This window comes from Procambarus clarkii, chromosome 20, assembly GCF_040958095.1.
Source record: "Procambarus clarkii isolate CNS0578487 chromosome 20, FALCON_Pclarkii_2.0, whole genome shotgun sequence".
Taxonomy (NCBI): Eukaryota; Metazoa; Arthropoda; class Malacostraca; order Decapoda; family Cambaridae; genus Procambarus; species Procambarus clarkii.
The window spans coordinates 45,076,252-45,098,974 of NC_091169.1; the positions used below are offsets into that span (position 1 = coordinate 45,076,252).

At 46.8% G+C, this 22,723-nt stretch overlaps 1 protein-coding gene across 1 annotated transcript in view; it reads left to right on the plus strand.

The window, feature by feature from the left end:
• The window catches only part of LOC123755302 (uncharacterized), a 144,200-nt gene that overhangs the window by 48,704 nt on the left and 72,773 nt on the right, over nt 1-22,723 (plus strand). The window contains exons 6-7 of the mRNA XM_045737791.2: nt 15,122-15,249; nt 21,010-21,117. Of these exons, the coding sequence (XP_045593747.1) occupies nt 15,122-15,249; nt 21,010-21,117 (236 nt within the window). The remainder of the gene's footprint in view (nt 1-15,121; nt 15,250-21,009; nt 21,118-22,723) is intronic.

The following is a 22,723-nucleotide window of genomic DNA, read 5'->3' on the forward strand; positions in this document are numbered from 1 at the left end:
AGTCTATCAGGGACCGAACAGTGCTTATGTATAACATCCGCAAGATAGGTACCCCAACACTTTTACCAGAAAAAGCTAGTGCTTTCAGAGGATGCAGACGGACTTTACATAAGGTGCTGATATGATTTATTTCAGCATTTTTACTCTCACATGTGTATCCAACATACATGCCCAGATACTTGTACTTCTGAACACAGCTCAGTTCCACACCATTTAGAGTAAGTGTTATATTTCTTCGTTTCCTATACTCGTATTTGGTTTTATCTGCATTTATAACTAAGCCTAACTTGTGACAGGTTGTACCAAGTATGTTAAGAGCAGTTTGAATTTTGTTCCCAGAAGTGCCTTGTATAAGAATGTCATCAGCATATATGACCGTCGTGACCCCTGGAGGATACATCTCTGATGCTAATCTGTTCATTAATACATTGAATAAGGTGGGACTTAATACTCCCCCTTGTGGGGTACCTAACTGAAACCTCCGTTCCTCAGACATGTATCCCTGGTAATACACCTGACCTTTTCTGCCTTGTAGATAATCCCGTATCCAGTGTAGCAATCTCCCTGTTATTCCCAGATTGGCTAATTCGTATAAGATTACCTCCCCATTGGCTTTATCAAATGCTCCTTGTAGATCAACAAAAACTCTACAATTGTCATCCACATTAGACAAACACTTTAAGAGACAATCCGCAGTACTTTTGCCTTTGATAAAACCAAAGAGATTACTGGACATGTTATCACCTACAAGGTAGAGTAGCCTATTTAACAAAATCCTTTCCATCATTTTACAAAAGCAGGATATTAAGGAGACAGGTCTGTAGCCTCTGTTTGACTTAGGGATAGGAATGATGACAGCCTCTTTCCATTTTCTTGGTAACTTTCCCTCTCTATAACTCATATTAAACAAATCAAGTAAGGGACTAGGTTTCATACCGGCTAAATAATTAAGTATGTCATACGTTACTCCATCTTTTCCCGGAGCAGTAGAGCTGCCACTTTTTATAGCATCCAGTAGCTCATCGTGAGTTATCTCAGTGCATGTTATAGATCTTGTATTTAAGGCACATAAAGTTACTCCATTTCTAATATTTTCCCATGACTCAATGGTGACTCGTGTCTGCAGGTAAGGACTCCATACCAGCAGCACATGCCCATTTATCTACTAACTCATTAGCAACTTTCCCTGGATCTGAGTGAGCAATGAATTTGGTCTTACAACCCCTGATTTTGTTTACTGCTCTCCATATGTCTTTAAGGTTCTTAGTATTACCAATGGACTGAGCAAATTCTTGCCAGTATCTGTCCCGCGCCTCCTTCCTCATCTGACTGCATTCCCTAGCCACTTCCAACATTGTATTTTTCTCTTCATCCCTCATTCCATTTTTTAACCATTCTTTATGCGCACTCCGTAGCATTCTCTCCCACCCCTTGACTCGCTGATCATTGGAATATTTAAATTTCTTAGGTCCGTGCGTCTTGCTTCCCCTGCCCCCGTTATTTTCCCTCTGTACTAATTTCTCTATGTTCTCGACCATGTCCTCGTAAAAACTATAAACGCAGAGCGGCGTGTAATGTTGATACCAATCTCCCATATTTTGAATAAAATAATTTTTCATATCTTTATTAATATTTAGCCTTTTCCTTTGAAAGTGGACTTGCTTTTTCCCCAGTGGTAATTCAACGTTCAAGGCAAAGTGGTCACTAAGTAGTTCCCGAACAACCCGAGCCTCCCCCATAATCCCCTGAGAGTTTAAAATGCAAGCATAGTCAAGCCGTCCTCCCCTGATGTGAGTTGGTTCATTGTTTCCCAAGAGACAGGTATCTGGATGATCTTGTAGAAACTGTAACCACTTGACCCCATTAGCATTAATACTACCCACTGTCCCAAGGCTTGTGTGCCGAGCATTAAGGTCCCCAATGACCAGTGAAGGATTAGTGTAAATGCAGTCAGGTAAATAGTTAGCGTCGAAGCAGTTCCTGGATACATACAAATTAACTACAATAAATTCCCCTTCCCTTAATGATAATTTAACACAGACACTCTCTATACCTTGCGATTTTGATGGCGGTTCTACTAACTCTGCTGGTATGGAGTTCTTAACATAAATCGACGTGCCTCTGATGTTATTTGCGGCGAAGAGGTTAAACCCTTTATAGCCATTTAATTTCAATAAGCCTTCATTCCTATCCCCTGTCTCCTGGAGAGCTACAACATCAATATCATTTCCCATCACATAACAATGAACATCTGTAACTCTGTTTCTTAAACCATTAACATTCCATGACAACACTTTCAGTCTAGGGTGATCCATTATTAATCAATTCACTGCCTAAGTCATCCCCAATAAGTTCACTAAATAATAGCCATACGTTGTATAACATCTCCCACCTCCTCCCAAGTTCACCAGTAAAAGCGACATTGCGATTCTCAAGAGATTTTTTCAGTCCTGTGACGTCCATTATTGACCCAAATGATTCCTTCATTTTATGTGTAATTATAGGGTTCTTCCTTTCACTACGACTATCATCATTCACACACACTTCACTTTCCTTCATTTCATCACTCAATATTTCATTATTGTCCTCAACCACTATATCCTGATTATCCTTCACCGTTTTGTGATTTTCCTTGACCTCCTGAACGTTTAATTTAGCCTCGATGGACTCGATTCTCTGCCCAAGATTTTGGAGGAACTCACCAACTTTTTTAAGTTCAGCCCACACTTCCTTGACCATATCATTATGACCCTCTTTCTGAGCCACAGTAGCCACTTCACTCACCGTTACACTGTCACTGCCAGAGTCCTGAGTGGTGGCATGGCTGCTTGTTGCTTGAGCCTGCCTAAGTAAAGGTGACTCCTTTACCCACGCATTCGTCCGGTTCACTGGCACTGTTTGGGGCAGACTGTTTTGCTGTGCTCCCGGTGTCTGGGTAAGAGCTCTTGCTTGCTCTGTAACATTCACCGGCCAGAGAACACCCATACTCGGCCTCTTGCTACACACAGCCGAGCTGGCATTGTGAACACCTCCACAGTTGCAGCATCTGGGAAATATTTTCTTACCCAGATTAAGTCTGTTTCTACACACAGTAGAGGGGTGAGACTTTCCGCAGAAATGACATCGTGGATCATTTTGACAGCTCCAGGATTTATGCCCCCATCTGCAGCATTTCAGGCATATTATGGGCTCTTCCACATACTTTGCTACATGCCTGTAGCCAGCCCCGGTGATGAACACTTTCTCGGGTACTTCACCTCTCACTAGAGCCACCACCTGACTCCTAGCCTCACCTTTAATAAGGTGACGCTTGGCCCACACAAATCGTTGGTCATCGAGGATGAACTCGGGGTCCAGAATCTGAGGGTATTTATAGATAATTACCTTCGTCAGCTTCTCGTTCCCCTCCGGTATTTCCATAACAATTCCATCATATCCTTGCTGGCTAAGAAACATCACTGCCTCCATTGAACCTACCGTTAAGTAAGGTCTGTTTACACCTTCCTTCAGCAGGGGCTCGAACTTACGGTGTTCTCTTCCGAGTTTGACGGTCCACAGCAGCTTCTGATGATAGGTCAGCGTGCATGAGGCAGGGAAGAGAAGCCTCCATCTCCGCTGACCCTCACCTTCCTGACATCGTTCCGTCCGTTTGTCTGCATCAGTCTCGGCGTCGTTCTTCATTCTCTTGTCGTTTCCGTTAAGTGTATTACTGTCCACACTACGCCTTGCCTCCTGTCTCCTGCGTTTCTTCTTATTCCTTGTCAGGACTTCTAGATACTCGCCCTCCTCGTCTGACTGGCTGCTTTCAGAGTCCAAGTTAATATCGCCGTGGGAAGTAGCCATGTCTTCTGGTGACTGAGTCTCCATCTCAGTACCCAGCATGGGGGGAGGGGGGGGGGAAGGTGCAGAGCAGGTATCTTGACCCGACCGCGTCCCAGGTAAGACTGATTTACAAGATTATCGACTTGAGAATGATCCAGGACGGACCGAAACGTCGTCGTCCCTTCACCTTCTAGTGTGTGGTCGGGTCGACACTGTGTTACGTGCATGACACTTGTGTACACATATGTTGCACATATTTACCATGTATCATGCTAATTTATGTATACAGTGGCACCTCGACTTACGATTGCCCCTACTTACGATAATTTCAAGTTACGATGTAAATTTCAATGAAAAATGCGACTCGACATCCGATGGTGTCGTCGACTTACGATATTTGTTGGTACACTTTCGGGTCGACCGAGCACGTGGTTCGCGGTCACGCGGCCGACCTGCCTCAGTTTACTACAGCTGCCCGCTTAGTGACAATCGCGCCTATAAGAAATTTCGCTTTTGTGGTGATTTTTTGTATTTTGAACATTAAAGTAATTATTATCATATATCACACCATGAGTCCCAGTTAAGTCAGTGGTAAGGCTCAACATATGAGATCCCATGTAAGGATGACCATAGAGTAGAAACAAGAGGTCATTCGTAAATATGAAAATGGTGTGCGGGTTGTTGGACTGGCTCAGCAGTACAACAAATCTCAGTCAACGATATCCACCATACTGGCTAAGAAAAAGGACATTATGGGTGCTAAAGTGATGCATCATTACAGACAAATGTTAAAATGAAGGGAAAAACAAATGTCTCTTGAGAAATTTGCAGTGAGACAAACAAGCACTGAACCACAACCAGGTCCTAGTGGTATTCAGGCAAAACGTAGGAGAGAGAGTACCCCAGAGAAAACATCACTACCTGATGTGATAATGGAAGAGGACTCCGCTTCCAAACAGTAACAACTCTCCTCCTCCCCCATCACCATCTTCCATACGCCATCAAGAGCCCTCCATAAAGGTAGATAAACTTAGGTACTGTACTGTAGTTAGAAAAAACATTGTATTCAGTATAAAATGTATTTGTATATTAATATTTTTGAGGGTAGGGAACGAATTAATTCAAATCCCTTTATTTCTTATGGGAAAAATCGCTTCGACTTACGATATTTCGACTTACGATCCGTCTCTGGGAACAGATTAGCATCGTAAGTCGAGGCCCCATTGTATATACAATCTATTTACAGACTATACACTGTCACACACTATATACATTCACAATCAACATATTCAGAACACCACGAGTGTGAGCTGTCACACCCAGCCAGTCCTCCCTCACTCCTCCAACATTGTATTCACCAACATTACTCCTCCAAATCATACAATTATTCACACCAATGTTTCGTGTTCATTTATGTATATTTACAGCACATGTACACACTATATACATTCACCATCAACACATTCAGAACACCGCGAGTGTGAGCAGCCACACTCAGCCAGCCCTCCCTCACTCCTCCAACATTGTATTCACCAACATTGCTCCTCCAAATCATACAGCTATTCACACCAATGGTTCATGTTCATATATGTATATTTACAACATATGTACACACTATACACTGTCGCACATTATATATATTCACCATCAACACTCTCAGAACACCGCGAGTGTGAGCAGCCACACCCAGCCAGTCTCCCTCACTCCAACATCTTACTCGCCAACATTGCTCCTCCCACCATACTGTTATTGTTTTTATTACACTATTTACATATGTTATATATATACCTATCTACATGTTATATTTACCAGAACTATGCAAGTAAGCCGGTATTGTGTCCAAACAGTATAGTGGCCACCATACACTGCATGACAAATCACACAGCAGACAGCAGACGACGCTACGATTACCACGTCACCTCCCTCACCAAAATAGCTCCTCTCAACATACTCCTGGTGCTGTTATTACACTATATACACACACACTGTATATACCCATGTACATGTGTGTTCCCCACAGCAAACCACAAAGCTAGTATGGTGAGCAAAACAAAGAGTGGCTGCCATACAGTGAGGCTACCTCAATTCTCTCCCTTCCTCCCTCCCTCCCTCACCAAAATTCCTCCTTCCTACGCACAACGCTAATTATAACCATAATCCTGGTCACTAATACCTGTAAATGAATAATTGACCACAAGTTTATTTTGAAAAGGAACCTAAAATGTCGTTTGAAGATTCCTAGATGGACGAAATAATGCTGTGGTGCTGTGGCTAGCACTGTGAACATCGTGAACAGCATTGAACACTGATATTTGAACATTGTACCCAGTCATTATCACACTCAGGCTCTTCTATATTACTATCATGGCTAAATAAAACAGGTTATATATATATTTTGACAATATTAGGCGATGCTGTGGTCACAAGCTGAACAGCAGTGCTGTGCACTCATGCTGCGAGCGCCAGCCTTGGTTGCTCACTCACTACTGAGGCTCTGACACCCGGCAATGTGGACCATGATTTTTTCTGGGGGGAGCCCCGTCGGCTCCCCGGAGCTATCCCAGGCTGATATGCTAATGTCAGACTTTGGCATCAGTCATGTGTATGGAGTTCTTAGGCCTACCGGGGACCACAGCCAGAACCGGGCCCCCTCAGAGAGGCAAGGGGAGCAATGGCCTATAGAAGCCCCGTGTGGTTGGAAGCATTCTATGTCTGCCATCGACCGGAACAGGCACCCAGAAAGGTAAGCGCCTCAAAACAAACCCCTATTCTGGTTAAAATTGCTACCAAAAACCGAACTAGTGGATAGAACTCCCCAACCGAAACCAAGCAAACTAGTGTGACGTCACACACCGCCGCGCCGCTGTCTGCGCAGTTCCCCCCTCCCCGGGAGGGGGAAGGGGGAGCCCCAGACCCCCCGCGCCGGCTACCCACACCTCAGTTCTTGAGGCTGATGCTATAGGCGATGGTCGTGTGCTCTGGCTCCGGTGTCGCTACTGCACTGTGCTTTGCGTGTGGTGTTGGTTTTGTGGGTGCGAGAGCCAGGAGTTATCTTCAGTACTTGGGCTGCATGTGCCTAGGGCTGCCTTCCCTAGGTGCCCTGTAAGTACTGCCCTTGGGGCTTGGGGCCACCTTCCACAGGCTCCTCGGGGTCTGCCTCTGCTGGTCCGTTTTACCTTTCGGTTTTTCGGCCGCCTGTTGGGCTCTTGGGTGTTCTGTTCTCCCTTGTTACCGGCAGGTAAGAGGCAGTTTGCACTGGTAGGGGCGCAGGGTGCTTCTCAGCTTGTATTCCCGACATCGCGGCCGGCTCTGTTCCTTGGGGTTCGCTGTCCTCTTGCGGGGTTTTGTTTTTCTATTTGTTTTTGCCTGGTGGGGGGTTCTGTCATTTTATTCAGTTTGTTTTTGCCCTTCCACTGTTCTCCTCAGTGGCGCCCCCTGCTAGGTCCCCGTGAGTGTACACGTCCCTGGGGTTCAGCTTTAGAAGTTTGCTTGGTAGTTTTGGGTGCCAGTTTGCAGCACCCTGCCTGGGACTACCTGAGCGCGAGTCCTCTTAAAGTAAATGCTCAGGACCCTGGGAATCCCCTAGGGGGCGCGTGGGTCCGATGGATGTGACCCCGGAGTCCCCACTCGCTGTGTGCGAGTTTGAGGGTTGCTCGGTCCCCTTGTCTCAGGGTGACCCTCATTGTTTTTGCCTCTGCCACGCTGCCTGTTGGGTCGGTGATACTTTCGACCCTGAGTCCTGTGAGTGTTGCTGCTTGCTTGTGACTCAATTTACCCAATCCTCTGATGATTCTATTTGGGTACAGGCGGCGCGTGCGTTGCAGTCTAGGTTTCGTCTGTCGCAACGTGCTCAGTTGGTTGCTCCCCCGGATGCCCCGGGGCTGCCCCGCTTTGCTTTTCGAGACCCGGACTTGGGGTGGGGGTCGCTTCGATCCTGGTTCAGTCCGCACCTCCTCGTCCTTCCCCTTCTGTTCGTTCTGGTCCCCCCCCCCCTGCTTCCGGCCCCGAAGCGTCTGAGGGTTTCGGGGTCGGAGCAGGGGTTACTTGATCTCGAGACTCGGGCAGCTTTGGGGGGTGCCCCTTCCGGGGGGGCGGCAGAGGCATTCGAGTCTTGTCTCCCGGCCGAAGCTTCAGGGTCTGACCAGTGGGCCCCCCTTCCTCCAGCTTTTCCGGCTGCTCCATCCTTGTCTTGTGGGGTCGGGGCTTGGGGAGAGGACTTGGCCTCGGGTCCTGTGGTGAAGGACCTCAAGGCTGGGGAGGGGCTGACTTGGGGGCCTTGGGCCCCGCTGGACCCCGCCTGGGTTTTTCTTCCCTCTGAGCGGGGCTTATTGTTACAAGGAGTGGGGTTTTCTTTTCCCCCCTCTGTGTACGAGTTGGATTTGGTGTCGGCCCCTCCCTGGGTTCGGTTCCGTGTTCCCCCGGGTACGTCGGTTCCATCCTTCCGGAGGTTTTCGGCTTATCGCATCCAACCTGGTGAGGTGCGAGCGGCCTTTGCAGCTTACCTCCTGCGTGACCCGGATTATGCCTCTGAAATGGATCCGTCCACGTTCAGGTTTGGGACTTCGTTCCCTTTCTGGCTCCGTTACGAGGTTCCGGAGTCGTCCTGGCTAGCAGACTGCCCCTTGTTTGGTCTGGATTCCTGGCATTCCTTCTGTCATTCCCGCACGCTGGAGTGGCGGGAAGCTTCCACGGTGCTTCAGGTTTTCCTGGGGGGCGAACTTGAGTACCTGAATGAGTGCTTGTTTGCCCCTGCCCTTCCCCGCGATGTGGGCGTTATTCAGCTCCATGTGCAGGTTCCCTCCCTTTTGGCGGCGCTCGTTGCGGAGGACTTGCGCGCCCGGGGCCTTTTGGCTTCGGCCTTGCTGTTCTTTTCCCTCCTGGAGCTGTCTTCGGATTGGCTCGTGGAGGATGTGGGGACGCTTGGGTCCGTCCCAGGGTCCGGCACCTTGTCCTTGGCTGCGTGTTCGTCGGCTGCCTTGTTGAAGCTGTTCACGCCGATTTTGCGGGATGCGGTTTCCCTGTTTTATGCTTCCCGTCTCGCGTGTCGGCAGGCGGTGCTGGGTTCCTCCGTGGAATCTGCTTGGGCTCTGGCTCTTAGGCGTTCTTCACCTTTTTGTCCTCTTCTGTTTGAGGAGTCGGCCGTGGTGCAGTTTATTCAGGCTGCGTCGGCGGCTTGTCGTCCGATGTCGGACTTGTTGGTTTTCCGGGGGTCCCGGGGTGGGTCTTCCCGGAAAGGTTGTGCCAGGGCTCGGGGTTCCTCTCGTCGTGGTAGGCCTCTGGTGTCAGGTTCGGGGTTGGCTCCCCCTGCGGACCCTCCCTCGTCTGGTCGGCGCGGTGTTCGCGCTGTGCGGGGGTTCTGGGTCCTGTAAGGGTCGCCGGCCTTTTCGCGGTTTGCCCCCTTGACGGGGCGATGTGGGGGACGGCTTGCACTGTTCGCCCGCGCCTGGTCCCACGATTCGTGGGCCTTTCGGGTCGTGTCTCGCGGCCTGCGGTGGCGTTGGGTGGCCCCTCCCCCATTTGGGGGGTCGGGGCTGGCAGGGCAGGTTTCTTCCCCTGCGCTCTGTCGAGTCGTCTTGGAGTGGGTACGCTTGGGCGTTGTCGAAACGACGTCGTCCCTCAGATGGGTTTCCCGTCTGTTTACGGTTCTGAAACGGGACTGCGCGGACCTGCGGTTCATTCTGGACTTGTCCCGTCTGAATCCCTGGGTTCAATGCCCCTCCTTTCGGATGACTATGAGGTCTCAGGTTCGGCTCCTCTTGGAGCCGGGAGCTTGGATGGTGTTCCTGGACCTCCGGGACGCTTATTGGCATGTCCCGATTCATCCGCTGTTCAGGGACTGGCTTGGTTTTGTTGTGGGGCGTCTGAGTTACCGCTTTCGTTGTCTCCCGTTCGCGTTGAACCTGGCACCTCGCGTGTTCACGCGCCTTACACGGGTTGTGGTGGCTCGTTTGCGTCTCCTAGGTGTTCGGGTGTTGGCCTACCTCGACGACTGGCTGGTTTGGGCTCCCAGCCAGTCAGCTTGCTTGCTAGCCAGGGATTTGGTTCTTTCCCAGCTCGCCGAGTTCGGGCTCTTGGTGAACTGGAGGAAGTCCCATTTGGTTCTCTCTCAGGTTCGGACTTGGCTGGGTCTCGTTTGGGACTCTCGAACCGCCTCCTTGTCTCTCCCTCCGGAGTCTCTCCTGCAGCTGCAGTCCCGCCTTCGTCTGTTTCTGGAGGGCCCTCGGGTCACCCGGCAGTTGCTCGAGGGGCTGTGCGGGAGCCTGAACTTCGCGATGGTGGTCTACCCGCCGGGTCGGGTTTGGCTTCAACGGCTGTTCTGGTTCCTTCGGGGTTCCCCCTTCCGCCTCTCTCGCGATCGCAGAGTTCGACCGCCGGGGGCCTTGCGTTGGTTGCTGCGTCACCGGCTTCCTCTTCGGGTTTTTCGGGGTTCAGTGCCTTGGCGCCTACTCGAGCCCTCGCTCGATGTGTACACGGATGCGTCGTCTCTCGGCTGGGGTTTTGTGACCAGTGCTCACCAGGCTGGCCAGGGGCGTTGGGATCCGTCCTTCTGTCGAGCTCACAGCACGGTGCGGGAGTTCGCGGCAGTGTGGTTTGCTCTGGGGAGGATTCGGGTGGCCCGTGGATCGACGATTCGGCTCCATTCGGACTGCTCTCCGGTGGTTCATTGCCTGAACCGCGGGGGTTCGATGCGGTCCTTGTCTCTTTGGGGTTGGTCGCTTCGGGTGACTTGTCTGCTGAGTTCTCGGGGTTTGACTCTCCTGGCGGTTCACGTACGGGACGTGTCCAATGTCTTGGCTGACGCCCTGTCTCGCTTCGTTCCCCTCTCCACGGAGTGGACGGTCGACGACGAGTCCTTCCGTTGGCTTTGCCAGACGTTCGGGTGCCCTGAAGTGGACCTCTTCGCGTCGGCGTGGTCACGGCGTCTTCCCGTTTATGCGGCGCCCTTCCCCGATCGCGAGGCCGTCGGAGTCGATGCCTTTTGGCTAGACTGGTCGAGGTGGGGGTTCCTGTACCTCTTTCCCCCGGTTCGGCTGTTGCTCCAGGTCCTGACTCACTTAGAGACTTACCAGGGGAGAGTTGTCCTTCTGGCCCCTTGGTGGCCGGCCCAGCCTTGGTTTCAGGCGCTGGTTGCTCGGTGTCCGAACCCGAGGGTTTTCCCGCGGCTCCGCCTCTTTCAGCAGATCGGGCCGGTACGTCACGTGGCTGGTTCGATCTTCTCCTCGAGTCTTCGCGTATGGTTTTTTTGACTCGAGTCTATCATCGTCTCTATGGTGATCAGGTGGCCTCCTTGTTGGTGTCCCACCTGAGGGCTTCTTCTCGGCGGCAGTATGAAGTTTCCTGGCGGTCCTTCCGTTTCTTTTTGCGTCTTCGTCGTGTTAGTTCCTTGTCTGTTCGGGTGGTCTTGTCCTTCCTCTCTTGGTTGTTTCAGGACCGTCATCTTATGCCTAACACTGTCGCTTCGTATCGTGCGGCGCTGGCGGAGCCGCTTCAGCTTGCTTTCGCGTATCGATGTTACGTCTGCGCCGTTTCGCAAGCTGTCTCGTGCATTGTTTCACCTCCGGCCTGCTCATGCGTCGCCTGAGCCGTCCTGGTCTTTGGACAGAGTGCTCGCTTTCCTTTCGTCTCCTCGTTTTGTTGTGGCCCCTTCGGTCCAGGATTGTTTTTCCAAGGCACTTTTCTTGTTGGCTTTAGCCTCTGGGGGTCGGGTCGGGGAGCTTCATGCTCTCCTCCGGCGCAGGGGTTTCTGCTCTTTTGGTCGTGGTGATCGTTTTGTTCGTTTGCAGCCATCTCCTTCTTTTCTGGTGAAGAATGAGACTGCTGCGTTCCGGAGGGGTCCATGGGTGGTTGATGCTTGGTTGGTCAGGCCGGGGGTGCATCATGTTTTGTGTCCGGTTGCGGCGCTTCGCCGTTATTTGCGCGCCACAGCTTCTGTGTCCGGGGACGCGCTGTGGGTTGATCCGGTTTCCCTTCTTCCCTGTTCGCGGGTTCGGGTCTCTCAGGTCGTCTGCAGGGTTATTAAGTCCAGCCAGCCTGCGGTCTATCCCCGTGCCCATGACGTTCGTAAGTTCGTGGCTCTTGCTGCCGTCTTTGGGAATATGTCTTGGTCTGATATTCGGGCGCGGGGATTTTGGCGGTCGAACAGGGTCCTGGCTGCTCGTTACCTTGTGAATGTCCCTGGGCCTCGTCGGGCCTGTGTTGCTTTAGGTCGGCGGTTGCAGCCAGTTGTCTCGGCTTCGAGTTGAGGAGTGAGCGACGACCGCCTCCCGGGTAAGTCCCTCTTTTTTCTGTCTGTGGGTAGTTAGCTCCGGGGAGCCGACGGGGCTCCCCCCAGAAAACCAGCGTTGAATGTAATGAAACGCCATTTTCTGGGTGAGTTCCGGAGGCTCCCCGGCATCCCTCCCTCCCTCCGGTCGGCGGTTTTTCGCGTCTTTGACATCCAGCCTCAAGAACTGAGGTGTGGGTAGCCAGCGCAGGGGGTCTGGGGCTCCCCCTTCCCCCTCCTGGGGAGGGGGGAGCTGCGCAGACAGTGGCGCGGCGGTGTGTGACGTCACACTAGTTTGCTTGTTTTCGGTTGGGGAGTTCTATCCACTAGTTCGGTTTTTGGTAGCAATTTTAACCAGAATAGGGGTTTGTTTTGAGGCACTTACCTTTCTGGGTGCCTGTTCCAGTCGATGGCAGACATAGAATGTTTCCAACAACACAGGGGCTTGTATAGGCCATTGCTCCCCTTGCCTCTCTGAGGGGGCCCGGTTCTGGCCGTGGTCCCCGGTAGGCCTAAGAACTCCATACACATGACTGATGCCAAAGTGTGACATTAGCATATCAGCCTGGGATAGCTCCGGGGAGCCTCCAGGACTCACCCAGAAAATGGCGTTTCATTACATTCAACGCTGGTTTTTTAAAGATGGTGTCTGTTTACAAGAGCCCTGAGGAAGCTGATGTGAATCCCATGTAGCCGCGGGAGTTTTGAATGGAACATGAAAAATAAGAACACCCGGAGGCGCGTTGCGCTCCCAAAGCCTGGGCCTGCAGGCGCGTTGCGCAGTTAAAGGGTTAAATAAAGAAATAAAACCTGAGTCAAACCAGGCAAATTATTATTGAGCAGTAGACCAGTGGTTTAACTTGGGGTAATGATTGTTTACATAGTTTGGGTCAGTGTTGTCATTGTTACCATGCTGTTGTCTGTTTCAGAGAGCTTTACCTTTCTAATGGTTTTCTCTTGGGACTGTGGTTGATCCTAAATCTCCAGACTCCTGCACTGCCATTGAGGGGGGAACAATTCAGGTCCTGGTCTCTGGTAGGTGTGTGTGAAATATTGAAGCTTGTCAGCTACACAGGTGGGCAGTTAGGGGAAAAACTGAAGGACAGTCCAGAAATAAGCATTTCATTGCATTCAACATTGAAAACATAGTAATGTGCTTATTAAAATAATAAAGATGGCTAGTGATTACTGTATATACAGTACATAAGCAATTAGTTGCAGAATCAGTTTGCTAAATGAGTGCAAATTATAATAGGTGTTCACTTCATAGAATGTGTTACATTATTACTAATGTTGACAACGTTTAGTAAAGTCAAGGAAAAGAAGTACAGTAATTATCAGGGTTTTCGATTGGTTACCAGCCTACCATGAAGTGTATACAGTATGAGAATTAATTATATTGAGGGATAATTATGTGCTTCTAGTATCTGATAATATTTTAGTCATTGCTAATTATATAGCAGTTGTAAGTGTACACATAATCGAGCTAGTGCCTGTGTTCATATTAAATCCCCACATTTATAAGTGAACAATAAGAGAACAAAATTAAAAGATAAATTACAAGGTTCTTAATGTAGGGATTATTATTATTCACTGAACAATGAATAATTCAATATGAGTGGTCTTGTATAGTACCCTATATTAATTATAGTGGGGCCTCGATTTACGATGGTAATCCTTTCCCAGAGACGTATCATAAGTCAAAATATCGTAAGTCGAAGCGATTTTTTCCATAAGAAATAAAGGGAATTGAATTAATCCGTTCCCCACCCTCCAAAATATTAACTTACAAATACATTTTATACTGAATACAATTTTTTTCTCTAACTACAATACAGTACATATGTTTATCTTACCTTTATCCCCTTCCATTATAACATCAGGCAGTGATGACTTTTCTGGGATACACTCTCTGGCACGTTTTGCCTGCATGCCACTAGGACCTGCTTGTGGCTCTTTGCTTGGTTGCCTTACTAAGAATCTGTCTAAAGACACTTGTTTCTCCCTACATTTTAACACTTGTCTGTAGTAAGACATCACATTGTCATTTAAAGGTCAATGCAGTGGCCTGCTACAGCTTTATCTGTGTGAGTCTTTTCAACAAAACTTTCCAGTTCTTTCCATACTTCACACATTTTCTTAACGAGGAAGGAACATCCTCTACTCACAACTATTTTCTTAGGTTGAACCTTACCACTGACTTTCTTGGGACCCACGGCTTGATATATATTAATCAGTTTTATGTTCAAAACGCAAAAAAAACACCACAAAAATTGAATTTCTTATAGGCGTGATCGTCACTAAGCGGGCAGCTATAGTAAACTGAGGCAGGTCAGCTCGTGTGACCGGGAACCATGCACTCGGTCGATCCAAATATGTACCAACAAATATTGTTAGTCGACGACACTATCGTAAGTCGAATCGCATTTTTCGATCAAATTTACATCGTAATTCAAAATTATCGTAAGTCTTGCCAATTGTAAGTCAAGGTACCACTGTATCTGACTGCCTAACAGTCACCACTCTTGAAGGAGTGGTGTAGCAGGGCAGCCATAGAAGGTGCAATATTATATACAAGGGTAATATATGAAATCATACTGTAGTGGAGAAGCCATAACTAATCCATGAGTTGTGAATTATTTTTGAACAACAGCATCATAATTATTTATTGTTTTCAGGACTCCTGCTTCTCTTCCAGATTTGTTTGATCTCTTCTGTTGCCAAATCCTCCTCTCTGTTTGGGGGTTTTTGGATTAGGTATCTGGATTGTGGGGGTTACACTATATATATTGTTCTAGTGGGCAAAATTTATTTGAATAATGTTAAATCTATGTAGGATCAATGTTATCAATGTTGATTTTTTGTTACATGAATGTCGTTTTCCCATATAATACAAAAATTTTCGTTAATTTTTTATTTGTACAGTACAGTATTATTAAAGTGTTGGATGGGGTTTTCAAGAATTGGTATATAGTGATGCACTGTATTTTCTAATATATTCCAAATTTTGGAGTGCCCTTTACTTTTTTTCTTTAGAATTGGCTGGCTGGAGAATAAGGTGCTATATAATAGTGAGGAGGGAAGTGCTGGGCCACCTCTCAACCCCGTAACGTCCCCAGTATCCCGAGCTGCTCGCCTAATAGCTATGGCTGCTAAGCCGCAGAGTTAGTATCTGGATTTAGTTAAGTATTTATATGAAGTGTTTTCTCCCCTTAATTTTTTAATCTAGACATTAACAAAGGTTAAACATATTCTAAGCCACCATTCAGCTGTATTTCCACTTCATTGTTCTTCAGGTTTATACAGGGACTTGTCTTGTATAATGAAGATTTGAAGTTTATATGTAATTGTATTTTTCTATAAAAAGCTTATAATTACTATTATTATTTAATGATTGAATCTTTTTCTGAACTATTCTACTTAGATGATCTCCAAGGCAAAATCATTGAATTCAGGATCTTGATAGTCAGGAAAGAAGGATATTCTGCACCAGCACATATTTGGATTTTTTCAATTACACTCATTAGGTTTTGATGGTGTTAGGAAGTCACCGGGGGAAAAGCTCAATTTAGCCCAGAGTAGTGATCACAAAAGTTCACCTACAAATACTTAAAAATCCTTTCCAGACCCTTCTTGCATCACAGGGACCATCAAATAGCACTCTTACCTCACATTGCCGGTTTCCCACCTAGCTGCTGCTCCCACCTGCCACCATCACCCCACCTCATCATATTACTCCAGATTCATCCTCATGATGATTTGGGAAAGGCTTGAGACTGAATTCAGTAAAGTACAATGTTTTCATTATGAGAAACCTTAGTTTCATGTTCAATGTGCTCATGTTTTGTGCTTATTATGGTAGTATGAATCCTTGAAGCACTTCTTGTATGTTTATTACAAGCTTATTTTGTGTCTCGTGACTTAACTAGTCGATTGTCCAGTTACATTTTATGTTCCAGTTCAGGTTGTGCTGCAACTGTGAGTTCTTCCTCTTGAGGTTCTCACTACTAGGCTACCTCAACATACAACATACAACTATTGTCTGGTTCCCTTTGGCATTTGTGCTGGGAATTACCCCATGGACACTGAGTTGTGTGTAGAGGCAAGCTCTTTGTGTAACCCTCTACCTTTCCCTTTCTCACTATCCCTAGGTTTGGCCTTTCCTAAGTTCTTCATGGCTGTGTTTGTATTTGTTGGACACACGTTTCCCCCACCCTTCTTTCTCTTTGAGTTAGACATGGTTCAGAGTCGGTTAACAATCAGAGAACACTCTATAGACATAGGTCCGCGGCTGTTCAACGTCCTCCCAGCAACTATAAGAAATATTGCCGGAACAACCGTGGACATCTTCAAGAGAAAACTAGACTGTTTTCTAAAAGACGTTCCGGACCAACCGGGCTGTGGTGGGTATGTGGGCCTGTGGGCCGCTCCAAGCAACAGCCTGGTGGACCAAACTCTCACAAGTCAAGCCTGGCCTCGGGCTGGGCTTGGGGTGTAGAAGAACTCCCAGAACCCCATCAACCAGGTAACAATTTTAGCCTTGGCCCCTCACCCTCCCAAGAACTTGCCTATACCTGTCATGGCAAGCTGAGTCTTGTAACCTGTTACTGGGTACAACCAGTTGTGCATCACCCACTGTTGTGAACCACGGTGACCCAGGTCAGAGACAGGCAAATCCCTGCTTTGTCCAGTCAGATGGGGTGTTATATGCAGTGCTATAACTCAATAAACACTCCTTCTGCCTCCAGTATTTTCTTTATTGGGTTTAAGATAAATACCACCCTCAATTGTGTTCAGGCTAGTGTGTGGTGGCTTTGATCTTGTTTATTGTTGTCTTGGCAGCTTCGTTACATCATGACTGCTAAGTTTCAAGCTTATGTGCTCAACACTTGAAGTGTGGCTATTGTCTAAATTACCACCTTGCTTGTTTTCACTTGGATTTGCCTGGGATGGCCAGAGATTTTCTTGGGGAGCAACGTCAGTTCCCTGAAGCTATCCAAACTGATATAGTGCTTTATTAGTTTGGGTCATCAGTCACAGGAGTTCTTATGCCTACCGGAGACGACGAGCCAGAACCTGGCCCCCCTCAGAGAGGTGCAGGGAACAAAGGCATATGAGCACTGTACATTTAACCCTTTAACTGCGCAACGCGCCTGCAGGCCCAGGCTTCAGGTGCGCAACGCGCCTCCGGGTATTTGTATTTTTCACGTTCCATTCAAAACTCCCGCGGCTACATGGGGTTCACATCAGCTTCCTCAGGGCTCATGTAAACAGACACCATCTTTAAAAAAAATCGTGGTCCACATTCTCAGGTGTGGGAGCCTCTGTAGTGAGTGAGCAACCAAGGCTGGCACTCGCAGCATGAGCGCACAGCACTGCTGTTCAGCGTGTGACCACAGCATCGCCTAATAATGTCATAATATATATATATAACTTGTATTATTTGGCCATGATAGTAGTATAGAAGAGCCTGAGTGTGACAATGACTGGGTACAATGTTCAAATATCAGTGATTCAATGCTGTTCACGATGTTCACAGTGCTAGCCACAGCACCACAGCATTATTTCGTCCATCTAGGAATCTTCAAACAACTTTTTAGGTTCCTTTTCAAAATAAACTTGTGGTCAACTACAGTATTCATTTACAGGAATTTGTGATCAGGATTGTGATTATAATTAGCATTGAGCGTAGTATTGTGGAAGGAGGAATTGTGGTGAGGAAGGGAGAGAATTGAGGTACCCCTCATTGTGTGGCAGCCACTCTTGTTTTGCTCACCATACTAGCTTCGTGGTTCGCTATGGGGAACACACATGTACATGGGTATATACAGTGTGTGTATGTATATAGTGTAATAACAGCAACAGGAGTATGTTGAGAGGAGCTAAGAACATAAGAACAAAGGTAACTGCAGAAGGCCTATTGGCCCATACGAGGCAGCTGCTATTGGCCCATACGAGGCAGCTGCTATTGGCCCATACGAGGCAGCTGCTATTGGCCCATACGAGGCAGCTGCTATTGGCCCATACGAGGCAGCTGCTATTGGCCCATACGAGGCAGCTGCTATTGGCCCATACGAGGCAGCTGCTATTGGCCCATACGAGGCAGCTGCTATTGGCCCATACGAGGCAGCTGCTACGCGATGTTCTGAATGTGTTGATGGTAAATGTATATAGTGTGTGACAGTGTATAGTGTGTACATATGTTGTAAATATACATAAATGAACATGAAACATTGGTGTGAATAACTGTATGATGGGAGGGGCAAAGTTGGCAAATACAATGTTGGAGAAGTGAGTGAGGGCTGGCTGGGTGTGGCAGCTCTCACTCGCGGTGTTCTGAATGTGTAGATGGTGAATGTATATAGTGTGTGACAGTGTATAGTCTGTAAATAGATTGTATATATACATAAATTAGCATGATACATGGTAAATATGTGCAACATGTGTGTACACAAGTGTCATGCACGTAACACAGTGTCCTTAGACAGTACGGATGTTTTACTGCCATAATATAGTGTACGTGTTTATTATACATACGATTAGCGCATAAAAACAAATAAAATGTACAGTGGTACCTCGGAATGCGATTGTCCCTGTATGCGAAGTTTTCGGAAGGCGAGGTGTATTTACTCCAAAAATTTGTCTCGGAAGGCGATGGTTACTTCGGGAGGCGAGTTTGGATGCGAGTTTGTTGATACGCGTACAGCCGACCTAGCGCGTTCGTCGCCCCTCCGCCCCGCCGCCCCTCAGTTTATTATTGTCTCGCGCTCAGTGACTACCCCCACATCAATTCTTCTCGCGGATTTTCAGTGTTTTGTTGGATTTTTGGTGATTTGTTATTATATATCTCACCATGGGTCCCAAGAAAGCCAGTGGTAAGGATAAAGGCCAGAAAGCTCATGTGAGGATGACAATAGAGGAGAAACAAGAGATCATTCGGAAGCATGAGAACGGTACACGTGTTGTTGAACTTTGTAGGCAGTACAACAAAGCCACATCAACAATATGCACTATACTTAAGAAGAAAAATAAGATTATGGGTGCTAAAGTGGCAAAAGGAGTAAGAACATTAACGGCACAAAGACCACAAATACTTGAAGAAGTGGAAAAGTTGTTATTAATTTGGATACACGACAAGGAGTTGAGGGGTGATAGTGTTTCGGAGGCCATTATTTGTGAGAAAGCCAGGGTGTTGCACGAAGACCTTCTAAAGAATACCCCTGCAACAAGTGATGCAGATAAGAAAGAGTTTAAGGCAAGCAGGGGCTGGTTTGAAAAATTTAGAAAGAGAAGTGGTATCCATAGTGTTACAAGGCATGGGGTTATGTGATGTGATTATGGAAGGGGACTCCCCTTCCAAACAGTAACTCCTCTCCTCCTCCCCCCTCCTCACCATCTTCCATACGCCTACAGCACTCGACAGCAAGGTAAGTAATAACTGGAACACAGTTTTGTAGGTTTATTTAGATGAATTAGGTATAAAAATTTAGTTTGATGTGGGGTTTTTGGGGTAGTCAGGAACGGATTAATTCATTTCCCTTTATTTCTTATGGGGAAATTAACTTCGGAATGCGAGTTTTCGGAAGGCGAGGCGTCTCCAGGAACGGATTAAACTCTTATTCTGAGGTATGCCTGTATTTGGAACTGCGCGCAAAAAATTAACAAAAATATATTCGCGGCAACTCGCGCGCCCCGCCCCGGGCGCCCCACCGGCCCCGGGAGCTTACTGCACTGGCGCACAGTGAATGATGACGTTACACACCACCTTATGGACCCCATAGCAGCCAAAGTAAGTACAATTTCGAAATTCCGTTGCTATACCCATATACAGGGAGGGGTTTTTGACACTTTCAGAACTAAAAAGAATTTTTTCCCGAGAATTTATTTTTTGCGCACTGGGGGGGGAAGGTGTCATATTTATAGGCCGCGCAGTTAAAGGGTTAAAGTATGTCATATTCTGCCATCGACCGGGGTGGGCACTCAGAAAGATAGGCGAACCAAGACAAACAACTAGCTGGTAAAATTGTGATTTACAACCACAAAGAGCAAAGAAACTAGCAACCCTGCACTCAACTAGTACTCTCGCTCTAGCGTAAACCCCCCTCCTGAAAAGAGGAAGGGGGAGCCGGCAGCCCAACACTCCAGTTCTTGAAAGATGAAGACCGGTGGGAGAGCGGGTGTCAGGGAGCTCCTGGGGCTTGTCTAGAAAATTGCTTTTTACTACATTCAACCCTGGTTTTCTGTGGGAGCCTCATTGATTCCCTGAAGCTAACTACCCGCATACAAATAAAAAACCAGCGTTGAATGTAATGAAATACAGTACCATTTTCTGGATAAGACTCGGAGGCTCACTGGCGAGCCTCTAGAAAGCCTCTTTCCACTAGAAAGTCATCCTAGTGGGGCCATCTTTTCCCCCTCCCTGCCCAGTAAGGTGGAGGGGTTAGTGCTACCGAGCATGAGGTGCTAGTTGAATGAAGTGTTGCGTGTTTGTTTTCTTTCTGGGGGAATTCTTCTGCTTTGTGTGGAAGTAGGTTGCAGTTTTCACCAGATTGTGGTCTGTTTTGTTTCAACTACTTTTCTGGGTGCTTCCTCGGTCGATGGCAATTATTACATACTTTAAGTGTAAAGTGCCCGTAGGCCATTGCTCCCTGCGCCTCTCTGAAGGGGGGCCAAGTTCTGGCTTGTGTTTCCCAGTAGGCATAAGAACTCCTGTGACTGATGATCCCAAATTAATATAGCATATATCAGTTCGAATAGCTTCAAGGAGTCTCTGGGGCTTCCCAGAAAATGCCGTTTCATTACATTTAACGCTGGTTTTTTATGTTATTTGCTTCATTAATTTTCCAATTCTAATTGCCAGAAATGCTACTCCAATTTCAGTGATGCATTTTCTCAAGAAATATTATGAAATATTTTTTTTCCAGCCAAGATGAATGCAGACCTTGATAAGGCAGAGTTGGAATGTGAAGCGCTGCATTTTCTCATCTCCCTCAATCTTTCTGTGGATGATATATATTCTCTCAAAGTCATGGGTGAGAAAAAATATAAATGTTAAGATTGACTCAATTATTAATGTACTGTATATGAAAGTTAAAGCCAGTGCTGTTTATGCATCTAGTGCAGCACTGTGCTAAACACATTATTATGGCCAGTACTGATACATTTGTAACTTAACAAATGACCTCTCTTTGCATTAATATGTATCCTCTAGTTACAAACACAAACACTCATCCATTGTAGTAATATTCCTTATATACCTCCCTTGTGTTCCAATTTCTGTTTTAACTTAACCTTCTGTAGGAGACTGTCAAAGGCTTTCTATTATGTCTAGGTATACTTAATCTGCCTTTCTCTTTTTCATGTAAGAATTTAGTGTGCCTATGATAAAAGATTATCAGGTGGCTTACACAGAATTACTTTTTCTGAACCTTAATTAATTGTTACTCAGTAACTGCCTCTCTAAGTGATGTACTCATTTTGTACTTGTGGCTTTCTCTAGGGCTTTCCACCACAGTATGACATATGTAAGGCTATACTGTGGTTCAGTTGTCCTCCCCTGTCTCTTTATTTCACTGTTCATCTAGCTTTCCCACTTCAAGTGATACTGTAAAGATAAACAAGACTAGATAACTAAACTCCTCCTGGCATAGACAATGCCAGGATCTATGGTGATATTTTATTTGGTCCCATAACTTTATTATGGGACCAAATAGTTGTAGAATAGTAGAAGTGGTAGAATAGTTGTAGAATAGTAGAGTGGTAGAATAAATAGTTGACTCATAAATAAACAAATGAATAAATATATTTTATTTATTTAGTAGAATAAATAATACCAGAAGAGCTGGATAGCCTATGACCTATGATAGAAATGACCTATCATTTCACTGGATAGGTCTATGATGTCTATCACCATTATAGTAAACTAAAATTGAGTGCATTAAAATCTACATCTTTTGTAAATAAGCTTTGAAAACCTCTGTTGGGTACCTTACACATCATCACCTTTTCCAACACTCCTAAACAAGGAGTCACTGAAGCTCTACCAGAAAGAGGCATTTCATTACATTTAATGCTAGGTTTCTGGGGAAGCCTCTTTGTGGCTCCTTGTTGCTTATGGCCACAGAGGTAATTACCAGAGAAAGAGAGGGGTGGCAGATACTTGGCAGGTGGCAAAGAGACACCATTGGGCAGGAAACACTGCCCAGACAACACAGGACTGATGAGGAGCAGGTACATTGACTAAATACCCGGCTGCCATGAACCTGTTTGACCACCAGAACTCCTGAGCTCGAATATTGCCACAATACATATTAGAAAAGACTGATGTAAGAGCAATATATTTGCAAACATCATAAGCTTGGGAGTAGATCACAGGCTGGCTAAACTAAATAACACTGCAGACAACCTGAGATACATGAGCCATGGAACAGGGAAACCAAGGAGACAGGACTCACTCACCTAAGTAGGTGAGTTAGTCCTGTAAGTGGAGTTGGTGGCTTGCAAGCACCGATGAACTGCTGCCATGGGATAAAACAAATGATTCACCCCTGGCCGAATCAATCAAGCATCAATAACCAAGGGACCCCTCTGAAAGCTCATTGACTCATTCTTTACCAAACAAAAAGGAGATGGTTGCAA